The following is a 14,360-nucleotide window of genomic DNA, read 5'->3' on the forward strand; positions in this document are numbered from 1 at the left end:
TTCTGGGACTACATTCCTCAGACCCTGGCAGGTCACAGGCCCCATACACAGGTGGACGATCTGCGCCTTCCTTCATGCCTGTATCCACGCACCGAGTGAGTCCCCTGTACACCCGTCATAGCCAGGTCTCTTACAGCAGGCAAGGGAGGCGTGCGTGTGTGTGCTTAGATCACGTGTGTAGAGACATGTGAGGTCCTTAGGCATTGTTTTCCAGGATGGCACAGAGAGTGTGCACACTGTAGTACAACTTTACTACACAGTGGGGGTCGTTCAAACATTCACGGGGAAGGGCCTCGTCTATAGGAAACTTGGGAGGAAGGTGATAAGAACTTTCTAGATTTTTCTGTTAGCCACCCATAAGGAAAAGCCTGTTTCCCTAATGTGGCTGCACAGATATAATCTAAATCAAATTGTTGCCTGTGTGAGTTGGTACCTATTTGCATTTCTTTCCCTTTTCTCTTCTGAGAGGTGGACTACTTAAACTTTCGTTAGAAAGAAAGAATAGTTAAATCATAATTGCAAGATGAGACTCTTCTCATGGGGAACACATGGACCATGTTTGAGTAAGCCTAGTCACATTTCTTTGGCCCAGGTGGAATGACATTGGGAGTATTACCCACAGCAAAGCAGCCATCCTGCTGGAGCTGATTGACAAGGAGGAGACTGCGCTCTTCCATACAGTGAGTACAGGGCCCTGCACAGCTTGAGGGGGAATTAGTTTTTTAAGCTAACAACACGTTCCCTGATTCTCCATGTTTTAATATGAGCCTGTTCAGCCTTTTGATGGTGGGATATACTGTTGTCATCTACGAATTCTATACTCAAGGACTGCATAATCAAGTCTCACACACACACACACACACACACACACACACACACACACATGCCGCTCATCATGTCAGTGTTGGGCTGCATTCCTTTGTATCCTGGGGCCCATGCAACCCATAGTGGCATGTTGGACACTCCTGCACTCCACATGGGACTCAATGCTGTTGAAGACATTCTAATACTTGCCTGGTCCCACATGACTTCTTGCAAGTGGTGAATGTTCTCACTGGCTTTGAAATAAGATTCAAGTTTGTCCAGCATGCCACGGCACTCTGGTCACAGGCCTCTTTCTCAAGTGACTCCTACTTATGTCAGATTGCAATTTCTTTTGCTAGCCTACCTGGATATGTCAGTCCCTCAGCCTACGCTGTCTGGAGTCAGTTGACCCGACTCTCTCTGAGGACCTTCTCAGGAGTCAAGGCTCTTCTCTCACCACACTGTGTCTGGTTGGATGGTTTCAGTGTTCATTGTAGGCTCTGCCTTGGTTCGGTTGTTTTGAAAGTTCTGCTGTAGAATTATTGAGAACCTGTCAGGTCATCACTGCAGAACCAGGATCCTTTGATGTGAAGAATTCATTAGATTGATGGTCATTTCTACCCTGATGGCTGGACCACAATAGCATGGACACCATTGAACTCAATGGTTGAATCACTTCCTGGCCCGCATGTTTTTGTTTTCTTCACACGATAGGGGACAGAATGGATGCCTGTACGGAACTATCTTTGTGATGTGACTATCTCATCAAACACGTGTTTATTTTCCCGTCTCTTCCTTTTCAAGGATGATATTGAAAATGCCAAGTACATTTCTCGGTTGTTTACCACTCGGCACAAATTTTACAAACAGAACAAGATCTGCACTGAGTAAGTGAATGTCTGGTTCACCGTCTCTCTGAATGGCGCAGTCCTATTAAATTGAGTGCTCCTGTGAGGTTGCGGTCCCCGGTTTCCATTCATTCTTTCCCCCTTGATCCTTCTAGAAACTGTAGGAAGAGACTAAAGGCAGTCAGGAGGGAGAGAAGTTTAAGTGCAGTCTCCTACATCCATCTGCCTAGAGAGACAGTCATCCCAAATTGACTGTAAATGTTTAACTTCCCGGATGGGTGGGCCACATCAGTGCCTTTCTGGCGCTCGGCTCTGGGTTCGGAAGAGCCTAACTGCTCCCAATTTGCCCAGGTGCCCCTCCGTGTTAGATGCGGACGATATTCAGAAGTGGGGAGCGGCGTGATGAGCCTACTTAAAAGAGAAGATGCGGTCGCCGGCTCGGCCTGTTTCCGCTCACAGTGGGCTAACCCTGCGTGCGCTCCTGGGTCGTGCCATCTGACTGCAAATGAGAGGCCAGGGTAATTAGAGGGGGATTTGGAAGGCACTCTGAGATGGCATGCATCTGTGTGTCTTTTTAATTTAGTTCAGAAATAAAGAGGATAAGTCTGAGTCTGATTGAGGGCACTTCCTCGTGGCCTGACCTCGGAGATGGCGTGCCGGGGGCCCAACTCTGCCATTGCCTTTACTTTGGTTGCTTTCAAAAGGCGGTCCTCAGCAGAGCACATTTGCCACTTGGGCCCCCAAGGTGTTTAATTTTTGTTCAAAGAGCGTCAGGGATGTAAATGGCAGAGAGAAGCTGTCTTTCCACTCCCACAGTGGGCATATCCACGCAGGGCAGACTGCTCCTGTTCAGCAGATGTGGCTGGAGAAAGCAGCTGCTCAGAACTGGATCCCCAAGGTCAAGGCAGACTTTTTTCTTTTTCCAGGTCCCCCAGCCTCTTTCACATCAGGCTCTGCAGTTGTTCACTGCGAGGGTCTAAGAGTACAGCTTGTACATCTCATAGTCTAGGCTTACCAGCAAAGATAGGAAAGATGTGTTGGCAGGCCAAGCAAGGGCACAGCCTTGTCTTCTACAGACACACTGTCACAACTGCCCCGTGCATAGGGTTCTGTTATGCTTTTGCCTTTGAATTTGGCTGGTGACCTTGACACCCTCAAGAATTCTGTAGCTGCGTCCTGTGCGATGGACATGAGCCCCTTTCATAGCTCCAGTCTTCTGGTTCAACCATTTCTCAGCGAATGGATCATTTCTGTGTTGGTGCTCAGTGTGTCTCCTGTGGTCTGTGTTGACATGTGTGAACATGTGTGACATGTGTGAGCAGCATATGGAAAGCTGAAAATTGAGAACCCTGTTCTGAGGGAACCCTGCAAGAGACGCACTTACCCCTTCTCTTTCGCACACACACATTGAGCTCTGTAATCTCAGGTCAAGGGCATCCCTCCGGAGTTTTCCAAAACTTGAGTTGTCTCAACAGCCTTCTTCTCCATCCAGGGCTGTCCCCTCACGAGCCACCCAGGCTTGTCCTGCAGTGTCTGCTCCTGCAGAGCTGGTCCTTGCCAGCTGCACGCCTCACTCTAGGGTTCGATGGCTGCCCCTTTAACCTGGGGAGGAAGACTTAGAGGACCATGCTTAACTTGGGGATACTAACGCTGAACCTGCCCAGCTGTTAAAAGCTCAACATTACTGCATTTGTCTCCATGGCTTCATCAGAGCAAAGATATTTATCAGCAAGCTGATAGAAGGGTGAAGTCTGCAAATAAGGAGAGTCTTTGAGGAATTGTAGCCCGGTGAAGTTCATTTTGTTTTAAATACCATGTGGCGCTGGGACCTCCTGATATCTGCTTTCAGGATGGCTCTGTCCCAGTTCTGTTCACCTCTCTGTTATTGTTGTTTAATCGATGTGGTGCTAGAGTGTTCTCTCTCTGTAACAGACCTGCTGGGTTGGGGACATACCTCAGTTACGGAATATTTGCCTAGTGTTCGCTGGCTTTGATCCCCTAGCATCAGAACAGAATTTAAAGCAAACAGATAAGGCATCTGGCTTTGTAAACATTTGCAGCATGTACATCTTTATGGGATCAAAATGAAAAATATTTTCTCTAGTTTGAAATTTTATTTAAACTGGAAGCATTTTAAACATAGTTTTATTATACACACAGGCATACATTGGACACTGTTCTAAAGTCCATGTGCTGTGAAGTTTTCTACTCTTTCTCTCATGATATTTCTATCGAAATAGCCTCATTCCCCCAGTAATAGTGAGGAAAGGATTACAGAAATGTGTGTTCAGAACATTTTGAGGATAAAAGAAGAATGGCAAAAGAGTTTGTAGTATTGGTGTGCTGGTGTGAACTGCGTATGCTGTGTGTGCTATGTGTGCAGGTGTGAACTATGTATGCAGGTGTGAACTGTGCATGCTGTGTGCTGTGTGTGCAGGTGTGAACTGTATGTGCTGTGTGTGCAGGTGTGAACTATGTATGCAGGTGTGAACTGTGCATACATGCTATGTGTGCTATTCGTGCAGATGTGAACTGTATGCAGGTGTGAACTGTGCATGCTGTGTGTGCTATGTGTGCAGGTGTGAACTGTACATGCTGTGTGTGCTCTTCATGCAGGTGTGAACTGTGTGCTGGGAGGCAGACCTCGCTGGTCTAGTCCTTCCCCTCCTTAGTCTACCTTGTCTTTCTGACCTTTTGTTTTTTGATCAGCGATAATGATGGTTCCCATTTTTTAACCTTTCATATAGACAGTCAAATTCTCCACCCCCAATCAGACGCCAGCCCACCTGGAGCCGGTCCTCACTGGTAAGTACACTCCTCAGTCAGTGGTCTGGCTATTGGCACAAAGGTGTGTGTTACGAAGTTGAGGAGTGGTGACTAAGGGCACTACGACCAGGGGAGACTTGCTGGGCGTATAGAAGGCTGTCATTCACTTGCAGGAGGTGTGGTGAGCATGCGCTGTGTCCCGCTCTCCCATGAACACCGCCGTCCTCTCTATCTGGGGTTTGAGGTGTTCCACAGGCTTACTCCAGGCCAGAGTAAGCCTCCCTTCAGACTACCGTTGGCTCATCTTTCTGGTGACATGTCCCAGTTGTAAGTCCCGCAGATAGAGCCGAGCACATCAGCCAGAAAATACTTTTTAAATGAACAGCAGGCTCAGTATAGCGACAGAGAGGTTGGATGGGACATTTCCTAATTTCTGTACTTCAGTCGATCATCCCTGCCTTTGACTGGTTTTCTAAAGCTGTCCTCTCTCCTGGTGACGTGGTCAGGACACACAGCTGTAGTCCTGCTGTAGGATTTTCGTGTTTGAGGATTACACAAGGGGGAACAGGAGAGACCTGCAATTTCTTTTCTGCTCCTCTTGTCACAGCTCTCTGAGGTGTGGCTTTTTACAGATAGAGCCAATGAGTGGCCTTCCTACTCTGCCGCATGACCAGGTCCCTGGAGATGATAGACAGGAACACCAAAGGGAGGATATTTTTGTATCCAGCATGCACTTCGCCTGTCTTCAACTTCCCTCTTAGAAAGTTTGGAGGACATTTTTGGTTTTTCTGAGACAGCATAACACAAACTCTTAGAATTCTAGAGCTGAGCCACATGGGAATTCCTGAGCCTGCGTGGCTGTTGCTGATGTCGGTGTGACTCTGTCTCTGCCTTGTGGTCCTCCCTCTGCTTTGACCATCTGGATGGACCTTCTGAGGCTTCCCTATGAGCTCAGGGCATTTGCTCATGCACTGGTCGCCACTCTCTCCATTGTTAACACTGTCTTCCTTTTGTCTGCATCTCCTGTCTTTGTCAGTGAGATCAAGTGTCATTTGTACCTGTGAACTATAATGACAGACCCCATTTTCTCAGCCAATTTTGGGATTACAGAACCTCCCTTTTTTTACTGGGATGAGGTGGTCTACAGAGGTCTGGATTCTCAAGTCTCTCTTCTCCCTGCCCTGTAGGTCTGAAGAGACCACAGAGTCTTAATGGTCCTTGCTGATAAGCATCCTGACTTCCTTGCCAATCTGTCTTTCTCTCTCTTTTACAATGCTTGTTTTCATGGCTTTTTTTTGGGGGGGGGGGTCAAGTTGACACAGACCCCTGGATATACCTGATATACAGAGTCTCATTTGAAGACTTGCCTCCATCACATTGGCTTGGGTTTGTCTGCAGGGCATTTTCTACATTGCTAATTGATGTAGGAAGGCCCAGCCCACTGTGGGAGGTGCCATTCTTGGGCAGGTGGATCTGGGCTATATAAGAACGTTAGCTGAGCAAGCCCAGGCAAGCCAGGAAGCAGTGTTCCGCCATGGTCTCTCTCTCAAGCTCTTGCCTTGAGTTCCTGCCTTCATCTCCTCAGTGGACTGTGACCTGTAAGCAGACAAACACTTCTTTCCCCCAAGTTGCTTTTGGTCATGGTGTTTTTATCACAGCAATAGAAACGAAACTAGAACATCTGTGCTGTGGCATTTATTTCTGTATTAGCTGATCTGGGGAAAATATTTAAATAAATAAATAAACAAATAAATAAAATATTAGAATAGATTGGGCATTGACGTAGTTTGGTAGAAGAACATTTGCCAAACATGAAAGGGTGACCTTAGGTGACTCTAGCACAACACCCTCCCCTGTCGCAAAAAAAGGAACAAAATGAAATTAAATTAGCTATTGTTGTTTTTTCACTGTAAACCTAGCGCACTTCATAAAGCCATTCCGTGATTTATTTTAAAGGAGCAGGAGGCGGCCGTAGCCAAGCTCCTTTGTGCTTCCGCTTCCGTTTCTCACCTTGCTTCGTCCTCATTCTCTCTCAGTAAATAAAGCGGACAGTTCATGCTCGCCATGGGAAATTTGGAATAATGTGTTGAATTATGTGTTGTCAACAAAAGGGATGATAATACTTTGAAATTGCAAGCTCTAAGACCCCCCACCAGGACTTGCAGGGGCGGGGGGGGGGGGGGGTTGTGTGCAGGAGTTCTAGCTCCCTCCGCACCTGGAGTTCTCTCAGTTCTTCCCGGTGCTTCTTTCCGCTCTGATTCCTCTCAACTTTTGCATCCCTTGTTCTCATGTCCTTCCTTGTTACCTACTCGGTGCCTTGGAACTCACTCTATGGACCAGACTGGCATTGAAGGCACAGATATCCGCTTTCCTCTGCTTCCCAAGTGCTAGGATTAGGTGTGTGCCGACAAGCCCAGCTTCTGAATCAGTTTTCTTGAGACCAGAGCGATAAGGCTAACAGAGCTAGAATCACACTGTCCTCTCTGGTGCTTTATATATTTTAATCTCCCGCTAGCCCCTGCACAAGATGTGTGCCATCTTCTGCAGCAGGAAGTGGTTCAGACTGGCCTAAACAGCCATGTTTCAGACTCAGTGGGAGAGATTCTGCATTGGCTTGGAGGGTGTCCTTGTTGCCTGGCCACACTTGCTTCTTTAGTGCCATTGACACTGTGGGTGTTACATATTGGACTCCTATGTAAACTCGCCACTGGGCCAAGCTGGATGTACCCTGACCCTACAGGAGCCTCCTGTGGTGCTGTAAACTGAGACCAGGGCTCTGCTGCTGTGTAAGGAACTGTGGGCCTGGGAGGGAGCTGGTTTTGGACAGAATAAAGCAAATTTCCTTTTCTGTTTGTTTGTTTGTTTTTGTGTTTTTGTGTTTTTGTGTTTCTTTTCTTGATGGGTGCATCTCTTCTGATTGCATATGTTACAAAGGCCAATGCTTGAGAGCATCAAATGGTTGCTCATGACTTTGGATAGATGGCCTCTTTTTCTCTCTGGCCTTGAGCTGCTTTTTGCTGTCCTGAGCTTCAATACCAGATGGGAGGGTGGGTCAGACGGGTGGCCTACAGTGATATAATGTGCTTCCCTGGGTGTTGGGGTGACATTCTGGCATCTCCCAACAGTCTTCGTGGCTTCCCCAGCTCTGTTTTCTCTGTTTCAGCCAAGGCAGCAGCCGTATATCTTGCCTCCCATGCATGTCCAGTGCAGTGAGCACTACTCGGAGACCCATACCTCCCAAGGTAACTGTAGCTCCTCTTCCTGCCTCTTAAAGACAAAAAGCTGCTGGGTCCCAGGGCCCAGCACAGAAGCTTGCTTGAAGATCTCAGTGATGGTTTGATGGCAACATTGTCATTGTCTGATAATGGTGGCTACATTGTCATTGTCTGATAATGGTGGCTACATTGTCATTGTCTGATAATGGTGGCTACATTGTCATTGTCTGATAATGGTGGCTACATTGTCATTGTCTGATAATGGTGGCTAAGTTGTCATTATCTGATAATGGTGGCAACATTGTCATTGTCTGATCACTTAGTGGTGACCTTCAGCACATCAGCTACCTGGGAAGAAGCTCCCTAGGCAAAGTGGACTCTTCCTTATTGTTTCCTCCTCTTCCCCCCATTCTTAGTGGGCCAGGGTTGGAGATAGACAGCTTGGCCCTCCCACACGCACACACTTCACCCTCAGTGTCAATGCCAGCCTCTTGGAGCAGCCACATGGTGATGAGATGCCTGGGAGAAACTCAGCCTCATCATTCAGCGCATTTCTTAGTCTCCCTTCTGGCCTTGGACATGTTCAGGGACTAGAGTGAGCATGGATCCAGTGGTTGTGAGGTGTCTGGTGCTAGGCTGGGGACTGGCTGCATGTTGTGTTATTTGATCCCCACAGTAAGCCTGAGCTACTACTGTTTCCATACAGAAATAGGAAGACAGATGTTAGCATTCAGATATCAAAACACACACATACTCTGTGTGTCTGTGTGTCTGTGTGTCTGTGTCTGCATCAGCATGGTAAGTACACAGCACATCTGTGTGTGCTCAGGTGTGTGTGTGTGTGTCTGTGTGTGTGTATCAGCATGGTAGGTACACACTCACACTCTCTGTATGTCTGTATCTCTGTGTCTGCATCACTATGCTAGATAGATGCACACTCTCTGTGTCTCTCTCTGTCCGTGTGTGTGTGTGTCTGTGTATCTGCATCAGCATGGTAGGTACACATACACATCTCTGTGTGTGCTCATGTGTGTGTTTGTGTGCGCATGTGCCTGTGCCTGTGTGTGAGTGCATCAGCACATGTAGATACAGATCTTGTGTGTGTAGGCCAGAGGTCCATGCTGGTTGTTTTCCTCCAGTCACTTTTACCTTTTGAGACACATTTTGGCACTGAAACTGTCACTTACCAGTTAACTAGATTGGCAGTGAGTAGCCCTCCTGTCTCCTGTTTCCCAGTCACACAATGGTGGGATTACAGACACTAGTGCACACCTAGCATTTTTATAAGTGTGCTGAAGATCCAGACCCGGGCCCTCACTTCCAGCTGAGCCATCCCCCTAGCTAAGTTCACTTTATCTCTTTTATCAGCAAACTGTTAATCTCTTTTATCCCTGAGCTAACTACATCTTTAAAACGACGATCAAAAACCTTACATGCTGGATATTTTCTTGAGTCATGGGTGTCTGTTACCCTCTCCTAGCTATTCTGAAGCTGCTGCAATTTGAAGGTTGGAGCATGAAACATAAAACAAGATCACTCAGTCCGATCGTACTTTTTATAAACAGCCTAGCAGAGTTATCCCAGGTCTGTGGGAAGACACCAAACCCCATCAGAGGTGGATAAATCCTCACACCTTGCTCTCCTTGTTTCTCCTGCCTTGATTAATTTTGTCTGCACTTCCTTTTTCAGATAGTTGTTGTTGTTTTTCTTTTTAAGATTTGTCTATTTAATTGTATATGAGTGTACATTGTATATGTATATGAGTGCTTACATGTGTGTAATGGTTTAAACCGTTTGAATTCAGCACCCATGGAAGCCAGAAGAACATTAGAGATCCTCTAAAACTGGGGTTACAGCAGTTGTAAGCATACATATGGGTTCTAGGAACCAAACCTGTAGACTCCACTGCCAGTGCTCTTAACTACCATGCCATCGCTCCAGTCCCAGTTAGATGCTGCTGGCCACAGTTCTCTTCTTCCTCTGTCCTCTGTCTTCCTTACTCAGAAAGGTGTATCGACAGAATGGCTTCCCAGTGTGTTTGTGTGTATGTGAGAGGAACTTTGGATATCCAAAGTGGGCCTGACTTAGAAACTGGCTTTTAGTAGCTCTTGAGTTGGGGAGGTGACTCCGTAGTTGTCTTAGTTGGAATGTCTGTGATAAAACACCATAACCAAAAGCAACTTGGAGAGAAAAGGGTTTATTTTAGCTTATAATCCTCAGGTTAGACTCCATCACTGAGGGAAGTCAGGACAGGAACTCAAGGCAGGAGCTGACACAGAAGCCATGGGGGTGGGGGGAGAAGGCTGTTTACTGGCTTGTTTCTCATGGCTTACTCAGCCTGCCTCTGTAGACCACCAATGGCACATCCAACAGGAAACTGTGCCCTCACACATTAATCAAGACAATGCCTCACAGACTTGCCAGTCAATGGAGGCATTTTCTAGGTTGCCATGTCTTTTTTCCCATATATAAATTTGACATAAAAGCTAGGCAATGGAACAGTTAAGTCACTGGTCGAGCAAGAGTAGGGCCTCTGAACTCACACAAGTGCTAGGTGAGGGTGCTAACCCAGCTGAAGTCCAGCCTGGGCTGCAGAGGTGACAGCCCCTGAGCAGGACAGCTAGTGAGAATAGCCAATGGAGAGCCCCGCCTGAGTGAATGAAATATAAGCGTGACCAAGGATGCTTCCTGGCACAAACAACATTCCTCCATGCGAATGCATGCCCACGCCCCCACAAACATGTATGTTCCCACATGCACCTATGCCCCCATGTACATACATGCCTCCACATACATGCATGCCCCCACATACACACATGCCTCCACAAATATGCATGCAGCCACATACACATATGCCTCCGCATACATGCATGCCCCCACATACACGCATGTCCACACATACATGCATACCTCCAAACACACATGTACCCACAAACACATATGCCTCCATATACACATGTCTCTACATACTTGCATACCCCCACATACACATATACCTCCGCATACACACATGCCTCCACATCATGTGTGCCTCCACATACATGCACATATACATGAAAACAGCTTTTGTGGCCCTTTACTTTCTTCCAGCTTTTGTTTCTTTTATGGGAAGTAATCTTGATGGTGGAGCTAAAGGGCAGTTTCAGGAGTACCTCGAAAAGCCCCTGATTCTGACTCTGCTATCCTCGGGCTGCTGCTCAGATACCATGGCTGTGCTGGCCACACTGTTGGTCTCATTGCTTTCTGAATACCCAGCAATCCGTTAGGTTAGGAGCGAGCCCTTTTCTGATATAGTCAAACACAGCAATTCCGAGGGTGGAGCAGTTTCAAGTCTATTGCTCTATTAAACCTTTGACTTCCTGGCCCAGATATCCGGTTCCGCCCCTAAACTGTGCACAAGAGACCAGTTCTCCCCCAACAAGTGGCTCATTGTTTGAATCTAATTATAGCAAAGTCGAGACTGTGTCTAGGCGACACCCACCCTGTACACTTTCTTCACGGTGTGCTCTGACATATTCTAGGCATGTTATCCCAGAGAACAGTCCCTTGGGACATGTGTGGCGGGGGTTAAGACTCTGTTCTTTAGGACACGTTTTGGTAATTCACTCCGGGGACATAGGGGCGACTGTTGAAGCAGGCTTGTGTGTGTGGTGCTTCACGTTGCTCTGTTTGACATTTTGCAGACAGCATTTTCCCCGGGAACGAAGAGGCCTTGTACTGCCGTTCTCACAACAGCCTGGACCTTAATTACTTGAACGGCACCGTCACCAACGGCAGCGTGTGCAGCGTTCACAGCGTCAACTCCCTCAGCTGCTCCCAGAGCTTCATCCAGGCTTCTCCAGTGTCCTCCAACCTTAGCATCCCTGGGAGTGACATCATGAGGGCCGATTACATCCCCAGCCACCGCCACAGCACCATCATCGTGCCGTCTTACAGGCCGACCCCAGATTACGAGACGGTCATGCGGCAGATGAAGAGGGGTCTGATGCACGCAGACAGCCAGAGCCGGTCTCTGCGTAACCTCAATATCATCAACACCCATGCCTATAACCAGCCCGAGGAACTGGTGTACAGCCAGCCGGAGATGCGGGAGAGGCATCCCTACACGGTCCCCTATGCACACCAGGGGGGCTACGGTCACAAACTTGTAAGTCCGTCTGACCAGATGAACCCCCAAAATTGTGCGATGCCTATCAAGCCAGGGGCCAGCTCCATCTCACACACAGTGAGCACTCCAGAACTAGCCAACATGCAGCTCCAAGGAGCACAACACTATAGCACAGCCCACATGCTCAAGAACTATCTATTCAGGCCGCCACCCCCTTACCCTAGGCCCCGTCCTGCCACCAGCACCCCAGACCTCGCCAGCCACCGCCACAAGTACGTCAGTGGCAGCAGCCCTGATCTGGTAACTCGGAAGGTGCAGCTCTCCGTAAAAACCTTCCAGGAGGACAGCTCACCTGTGGTCCATCAGTCTCTGCAGGAGGTGAGCGAACCCCTCACAGCCACCAAGCACCATGGCGGTGGCGGCGGTGGCACGGTGAATAAACGCCACAGCCTGGAGGTGATGAACAGCATGGTGAGAGGCATGGAGGCCATGACACTGAAGTCACTCAATATCCCCATGGCTCGCCGCAACACCCTTCGGGAGCAGGGCCCTTCCGAGGAGACGGGCGGCCATGAAGTGCACGGTCTCCCCCAGTATCACCACAAGAAGACGTTCTCGGATGCCACCATGCTGATCCACAGCAGTGAGAGCGAGGAAGAGGAGGAGGCCCCGGAGGCTGCACCTCAGATTCCTGTGCTTCGAGAGAAAGTAGAATACAGTGCCCAGCTGCAGGCTGCCCTGGCCCGCATCCCCAACAGGCCCCCACCTGAGTACCCAGGGCCAAGAAAAAGTGTCAGTAATGGGGCACTGAGACAGGACCAGGGGACCCCCCTTCCTGCCATGGCCAGGTGCAGGGTGCTGAGACACGGACCATCCAAGGCCCTCACTGTCTCCCGGGCAGAGCAGCTGGCTGTCAACGGTGCCTCTCTGGGTCCCTCCATCTCTGAGCCTGACCTAACCAGCGTGAAGGAGCGGGTCAAGAAAGAGCCTGTGAAGGAAAGGCCGGTGTCAGAGATGTTCTCCCTGGAGGACAGCATTATAGAGAGAGAGATGATGATCAGGGTGAGTGCTCCCACTCCCCGGTCAATGACGGTAGGAAGCCCCGGAGCTGGAGGCTTGGAGGAGGGAGGCTTCGGGATTTAAGGGATTGATTGTGGGCATTTCAGGCAAGAGTGATGATGTCACCAGATGTCAGGGATGCTTTTTCAAATAACACCTTCTGTCCCACTGTCGTTCCTGGCTTGTGGCTGGTGTGTACTTGGTATAGGGACAGCTTAGTGATTGGGTATGTTCCTGAGGAGTTTACCACTGGGTACTGGGCTCCAGTCCCCATCAGATCTGCAATCTAAGAAGCACGGGCACGTGTACCATGCATGCATGCATCATGCCACACATATGAAGATACCCTGCTGTATTGCTGTACAGATAACCCTTTACTGGGATGGGCCCAGCCTAGAAAGCTAGTTCTTTTGTTGGGGCGAGACCACATGATGATAGATGTGTATATACAAGACAATAAACTCCTCTTACAATGAGAATATTGTTGGATTGTAGTTGCTGCTGGAAAAAAAAAAATCCCCCTGTGACTGCTTTTCCTGGAAATCCTGGCCTCCTTAAAAGTCATTCGATTACGTAACTAATTGATCTAATGGGCTTCTTTTCCATTCATCGGGGCTGTGCTGTCAGGTAGCTGGCCTTTGGTTAAGATCTCTGGAAGGAAGACTCGTTTACATTACGTTTGCTTTGTTGGAGGTCGCTAAACTCATTGCTACTTCTTCTGAACTCGTATTTGGGAATCAACCCAGAGGGAGGACGTGAAGGCCAGTTTTACAGAGGCCACACTGCCGGGTTCAGAGATCAGATCCAACCTTGTTACCTTAGAACGTCCTGAAGGAGGCTCAACCCTGAGGTTCTGGTGGCCAGCAGGATGGAGACACTCAGGAGCAGCATGGATGGACTTAATGCTTCTTCCATTGCAGATGGAGAGGGAGATGGTAGAGTTTGTACCTGTGCCTCTGGGATTCATAAAAAAAAAAAAAAAGCGCACAGCTTTGACTGGGGTGAAATGCGGGGGAGGGTACCATGAGGAGACAACTTTCCCAGCTTGGAAAAAAGTAATTCATTGGTGTAAAGTGATGTTTCAACACTTCTTGGCTCCAGGCCTCTTAAGAGCCAGGCTCGCTTCAGGAATCCATCCCTGTGAGCATTGAGCCTTGAGGTCGGCCCTGCCAAGTTGAGACTTAACGATGTCCACATGGTCTTGTAACCTCATCTTGGTCAACCCCGTCTTCTTACCCAGATTAAACAAATAGCCTGCAGCCATGACCCTGGTGCCGGTCCTCTCTTGGAAGCATCACACAAACTGAGAAAGAGCGAGGAGGAGCTGTTTTCTGCTGGTCCCCTCCCCCAGTTCTGTTTTATTCCAGGATAGTGGATCATTCCAGCTGGCAGACTACACCAGTTAGCTTTTAGCTCAAGAACACGACTGCCCAGGTCTACACTCTTTCCCCTGTTAGACGCCGCCTCACCCAGCCTCATTCACAGGCCCTTTGCTTAGTGTCCCAACCTCAGAGAAACGCCAGGAGGTCCAGCAAGAAGGCCGCCCCTGCCAGTGGCTCC

The 14,360-nt window shown here is 48.6% G+C and overlaps 1 protein-coding gene across 2 annotated transcripts in view; it reads left to right on the forward strand.

The window, feature by feature from the left end:
* Ptpn14 (protein tyrosine phosphatase non-receptor type 14) overlaps positions 1-14,360 on the forward strand; it is a 149,199-nt gene that overhangs the window by 112,331 nt on the left and 22,508 nt on the right. For both annotated transcript variants that reach the window (XM_029477885.2, XM_029477888.2), the window contains exons 9-13: positions 593-680; positions 1,609-1,691; positions 4,400-4,457; positions 7,582-7,660; positions 11,317-12,803. In XM_029477885.2, coding sequence (XP_029333745.1) covers positions 593-680; positions 1,609-1,691; positions 4,400-4,457; positions 7,582-7,660; positions 11,317-12,803 — 1,795 coding nt within the window. The remainder of the gene's footprint in view (positions 1-592; positions 681-1,608; positions 1,692-4,399; positions 4,458-7,581; positions 7,661-11,316; positions 12,804-14,360) is intronic.

This window comes from Mus caroli, unplaced genomic scaffold, assembly GCF_978045245.1.
Source record: "Mus caroli unplaced genomic scaffold, Mus_caroli_1 scaffold_1, whole genome shotgun sequence".
Classification (NCBI taxonomy): Eukaryota; Metazoa; Chordata; class Mammalia; order Rodentia; family Muridae; genus Mus; species Mus caroli.